Source organism: Labrus mixtus, chromosome 12, assembly GCF_963584025.1.
Source record: "Labrus mixtus chromosome 12, fLabMix1.1, whole genome shotgun sequence".
In the NCBI taxonomy this organism is placed as follows: domain Eukaryota; kingdom Metazoa; phylum Chordata; class Actinopteri; order Labriformes; family Labridae; genus Labrus; species Labrus mixtus.
The window spans coordinates 22,517,513-22,523,512 of NC_083623.1; the positions used below are offsets into that span (position 1 = coordinate 22,517,513).

The 6,000-nt window shown below is 42.0% G+C and overlaps 1 protein-coding gene across 1 annotated transcript in view; it reads right to left on the reverse strand.

Annotated features, from left to right (window-relative positions):
- The window catches only part of emilin1a (elastin microfibril interfacer 1a), a 28,290-nt gene extending 27,046 nt beyond the window's left edge, over nt 1-1,244 (reverse strand). Inside the window, exon 1 of the mRNA XM_061052590.1 lies at nt 860-1,244. Within this exon, the coding sequence (XP_060908573.1) occupies nt 860-969 (110 nt within the window). The 5' untranslated portion in view covers nt 970-1,244. The remainder of the gene's footprint in view (nt 1-859) is intronic.
- Between the last annotated feature and the right edge of the window lie 4,756 nt (nt 1,245-6,000).

Sequence of the window (6,000 nt, forward strand, 5' to 3'; positions counted from 1 at the left end):
GGGGGGGGGGGGGGTGCTTTAAAAATTTCTGCGCCCCCTGAGAACTTTTCACTCGGGGCCCTGAAACAGTAAATATCTATAAGCCTTATAAGCCCTGTCTAGCTCTCAGCCCCCCTGAATCATCACACTCCTCCACCATCCCATCACTCCCCATTCAGGGAGGGCCCCCACTGTGAAGAACATGTACCCACCTATCACATGTTTACAAAAAATACAACATGTCACACTATACTGCAAGGTATTTGTTGATGATGATTTCATTTTATGGAGACATTCAAATCAACAAAATGATTTTTCCATTCTTAATTGCGCTAATCATTTTGGTTTAAATGTGATTAATTGTTATTCAAGTAATCACTAACAACATGAGGGCTACAACCTCATGTCAATTTATTTTAAATAATGTCACGTTTAATATGAATTAGTTGTCTAATGATTTAAACCACCAATTGACACCCATTCAATCTTCAAATACCTCTTTGGTTAAAATTACAGTCAAATAAAACAGAATGATATTCCATCCACAGTTTAACAAAACTGAGGAAAGCATCTATCAGTGGACTAATCAATTAGTCACTCAGTTGGGTCCGCCCTTAACCATTGCATATTTGTTCAAAGGTCCACTGGAAGAATCCTAAGGACCCCCTTAGGTCCCCGGACCTTGACTTTAGGATCCACATGGCTGGACTACTTGTTGACACAGGCCTTTATTACAACTCTTCAATGTAAACTTGATCTATTGAGTGTTTTAAACTGCTGCGCTTCTCTTGTTTCTCAAGATTAAGAAAAAAAACAACACTTAAACGTATGGAGCCACAGGTGTGCACATTTACGCACAAAGTGCTCTTGTTGATCCTACCTGTGTCTGCTGGCCGCTCTCTGTCCCGTCTGGACACTGGACTCCGAATACCCGAGACCCCAACTAACCCGGGCCAACGTGAAGGCAAGCAGGTAAAACACCGTCTCCATCCTCAGGTCCGGTGAATGTTTCAATCAAATCAATGTCATTTAATTCCAAAAGTTTATCGAAGAAAAGTCTCCCGGTGTACAAGTGGGCTTCAGTAAAGTTCTGTCGATGAACGCAGTTGGTTAGCCATGACTTCAGAGGGTGAGAAAGTCCCGTAAACGTCGCACAGTCCAGTCAAGTGCATTTCAGAGGGTTAACTGAAGCGATGGAGTCAGACTGCTGCTGCTGCTGCTACTGAAGAGTGGAGCAACATGAGGAAAGTTTCCTGTCAGAGCTCCAGGAGCACTCATGCCCGCTGCGCTCTCTCTCTCTCTCTCTCTCTCTCTCTCTCTCTCCCTCCCTCTCTCTCTCTCTCTCTCTCTCTCTCTCTGTCTCTCTCTCTCTCTCTCTCTCCCTCTCTCTCTCACCGTTGGTTTGAGTGTGTCCCGCTCCCTCCCTCTGCCCTCGTGTAGGTACATTTCCTCTCTGTTTTTAGCCCAACTCATTTCAGTTCCATTCAGCTAAAGCTGTAGCCTACTTTATCTGCTATTCACATTCATCATTTTCAAATGTTCAACACAATTACAAGAGGACAATCCAAATGAAACAAGTACCCTCTGGTAAACCTTAAAAGCCCCAGACATTGAAGGTCTAACACAGGTGGAACTTAGAACATTTTGTTTCACAAGGATTTTCAAAATCCAATAATTCAAAATTAAATAGAATTGCATCAAACAAATTAACATATTCTGATAATCCTAAATGTTATGAGGAATATTTGCATGTTAGCACAACTGAAACTGAATGCCTGTAGACTAAAAACAAAGTAACAAACATAGAGTTTGTAGCCAATCTAAAGCCTCTTTTTCATATTATATTAAGAGTATGCGTAGTTGTAGACATATAGATAATAGAATGAATTTTCAGGGTTTTAAGGGATTTCTCTTGTTGGCTTTAACCATTAAAGGTCTCATATTATCCTCCTTTTCCAAAAGATTAAATACGTCTCATAGCTCACCAAAACATGTCTATGAAGTTTCTTGTTCTAAATCCACTCTGATCCTGTATTTGATCATGTCTATAAACCCCTCTATTTCAGCCCTGCTCAGAACAGGCTGTTTCTGTGTCTGTACCTTTAAATATGTAAATGAGCTGTGTCTGACCACGCCCCTCTCTGTAAGGGCTTGGGTGGCTTACGCTTTTTCACACAATGCCCTTTTCGTTTACGGTGAGAAGGCAGACTCAACCCTGTCTTTTGCCCTTTGTGATGTCATGAAGGGAAAATCTCCAAACGACCTGTTTGAGCACACATTCTCTGAAAAGTAGAGCAGGCAAAAGACGGAGATGGACTCATAATCGGAGGGTTTGTAGACAGACTGGGGACACATTTTAGTGTTAGAAAAACATGTTGATTCTACTCTACAAATCTAAAGGACTTTCTTACTTCAGTGGCAAGAGCAAAACATTGGTTAATCATTACGCAACTGAAACCTCCTTAAGATCAGGGGTTGTGTAGCATCATGTTTACTTTCAGATGGATAGTGGAGAGGGAGAGTGCGTATACACTGAATGTCTGTGTGATAAGCTTTAATCTCTTTCATTAACCCAGTCAATCTTAAAGCAATCAGTCTGTCTGCCCTGTTCCACTTTTGATCATGTAGCAGATTTCAATCTTAGTAGTGGATGAAATCTAGCAGCCCTACTTAAGACACACACACACACAGCGTGTAGTAGCAACTCTTTATCAGCCGGCTGTTGTCGGGGTGTGATTGATGCTGCTGTTCTCCCACAGCAGAGAGAGAGAGTTTGACTCCATGCCATGATAAGCACTGCACTTCATTTCCCCTTCCACCTCCTTACTGTCATTATCTGTATCCAAATTTAGCATACATGCTAAAAAAAGTTAAAAATAGACATGCAAAATCTAAGCAGTTCCCTTTTCAAAGATACAAGTTCAGTTTAAATTTACAAGTCAGCAAAGTTTATTTTTAGTGAATTAAGAGCAGATGGAAAATGTACAATCCCAGACTTTGGCTAGTTTGCACACTTTTCATCGTTGCTAATCAGTGTTCATAGAACCCTGAAGCTTTTGTGAGCACTTTCATCTGAGGTTATTATCTTTTTTTCCAAAAGTGCCTCCCTTCCTCCTTGTTTATTTCTACATTTTCACTTATTGGAAGCTGCGCATCTCCTACTCTGTGGGCCACGCTGGAATGCCAAGCTCAGCAAACCTCCCCTTGGTCCACTAATGAGTTCAGCTCTCCCAGCTGCTCTGTCACAGACTCTGTGACTCCCCATCGAGAGCGTTGCCAGGCATGCCGAGGAGGATGAGACTGTTAAAAACACAACACATACAACTCAACTTGTTCATGCATGATGTAAATCAGATTGCTGACAACTTGGCATCTCATTGCAGCATGAATCAACCCATCCGACAAGACAACAACAAAACAGATCTTTCTTCACCGAAGATCGAGTGCCACTGTTTGGGAGTCAAGTTGTTCCCTGACTTCTATTTTTGTCTTGGTTTTATATGCAGCTTGTATCTCAACATCATTATGAATCAAGTTGACAGTTAAAAGAGTAAAGGTATCTGGCGTACACATAAAATTGGCCACAGCCCGCTAGGACTCTTGTAAAGTTGAATCTATCACACAGACCTCTGAACTTTCTGAGTCCATGAAAACAGTGTATTAAAATTCCTGCCAAACAGAAGTTGGAACACATAAAGCCGCCTGGGAAGTTGTGACCTCCGCCTGGTGATGGGAGAACCACTGTACTGTATGGCTCATTAACTGTAGCTATGAAATGGTAACCTGGCTACTACCCCTTTCAAATGAAGTGTGGATGGTGTGAGAGGCTGGCCAGGCTGCAGCCTAAGTGATAAGGCTGAGAATAAATGAGAGGCCTCACAAACCACGTGATGCATGACACAAAGCAGATATGAGAGGAACTCTGATGGGGCTAAGTTGAAATAAGGGTTGAAGGCTGTGAAGAAGGAGGACACACATCTTTTTAGAGTGCACAAATGATCACTTACATTCCCCCTTGTTAACTATAAATCTTGAAAAGCAATTCGTCCTGACGGATTCGCACAGACACAGTCACGCCCTTCAGCCGAATCCCTTCCCTAAACGACTTCCTTCTCTGGAGCCAAAGCTCCCACAGATACATTTTTGAAACATTTCCAGAATCAGATGTGGAAATGAGTACCACCTTTGTGTGACAGGTGCTGCCAGCTTATCTGCTGTGCATTTCAAACACACTTAAGTTCATTCAGCCTCTGTGTGTCGTGCACAGCGAAACATATTTCTTCACCCTGGAAGTGTCTCAAGGAGGATTTGAGGTTTTTTTTTTTTTTTTTTTTCAATTACTAGTCTTCAGTTCCTCTTACCCTGAAAGAGGATCATGATAGCTCCTATAATAAGACTACCCCTTTGGTTGGAAATCATCTGACTTCATGGAACAAGTAGCTGAACTGAATAAATATAAAACAAATACCCTGAATACCTTCTGCTACATCTTTTCAGAACTGAAGACTGAGTCCTATAACCATGTTAACCCATTGGCTTCTCCGTATAAGACACTATAAACTAAAAAGATCAGTGAGCTATGAAGGTGTCAGACGCTTATTTGTCATTATCCATCAATCAACTAATTAATCAATCAATATTTGTATAGCGCCAACTCATAACAAGTGTTATCTCGAGACGCTTTACAAAAGAGCATATGGGATAATATGCAGGAAGGATTTCTCCTTTGTATTCCTCTCGTTCCTGTTGTCCACACTTCCTTGCCGCTGAGGTGGAGGCCGAAGCAGGCCGTTCGTGAATGATGACAGTGGTGGTTGTGGAGACGATACAGTCCGAGGCTGGAGGCTGGGCATCAGGGACGTCGGGTGGTAGTGGTGCCAGAACACCTCGCTGAAGGGTGGGGGAGCTCAGGCCACTCGAGAGCCTGGCTTCTGCTGCCGGGACAAGGCCTCCTGACTGGTGTCACTTTACTCAACAATAAATATGCACTGATAAAATGTACATTATTAAATTACACTGAATTGTGAGCAGAAGTAGTTTACATGCCACACACTACTACATCTCATCATCATCATCATGGGCATTTTGCGGATACTTTGCCACAAAGCAGGGTTATTGAATTGTAATAAACTTTCCAGGTGGATGTGAGGAATAAATGAGGGCGGCTGTGGCTCAGTGTTAGAGTCGGTCGTCTCTCAACCAGAAGGATGAGGATTCAATCCCCAGCTCCTGCAGTCCCCTGTCCAATGTGTTCTTGGGCAAGACACCTAACCCCAAACAAGTTTCTCTATGAATGTGTTTGAATTGGATTAGTTAATTAATTAGTAAGTCCATTCTGATGGACACTTCACATAGCAGCCTCTGCTATCAGGGTGTGAATGTGTAGGTGTGACCTGTGGTGTAAAAAAGTGTAGCCACACTAGAAAAGCGATAGACGAGCTCAAATCCGTTTATCATTAACCATGAAGCATTTGACAAATTAAGATTAGACCCACTAAGAATAAACTAAGAAACATGTTTCAGTTCTGAGCTGAACTAAAGGAGCCTTTTGGAGGAGAGGTGAAACAACTTCAAGATCTTCAACCAAGTTCAGTTACATTTGGATCAGGTTTCAAATTTACCATGACCTGGATGATTGAGAACCTACACAGACAAAATGTATATATTGCACCTATGTGAGTAGAGTTGTCTTCTCTGGACCAAATGTCCTCACAAAATGTTCAATCAATCAGGTTTTTCAAATATTTTAGTTCAACTAAAGTAATGGACTGACTGATCGGCTGATGGACTGACTTGCATGCCGAAAGTCAAAATGCAAGCATGGTCAATTCAAATTGGTAAAGAAACTGTCTTGAGAACAATAAAAAAGTCAAAAGTCAATAATGCCTTGTTGGTATTTTTTCATGTGACTCAGAGTCTACACAGCTTGACCTACCTCTGGTCCCAAACGTGTGATCACATGTTAAAGACCCCCAAAGGTCCAATCCAGTGGGAGCTCTATACCATTCGACTGTTTCTTTT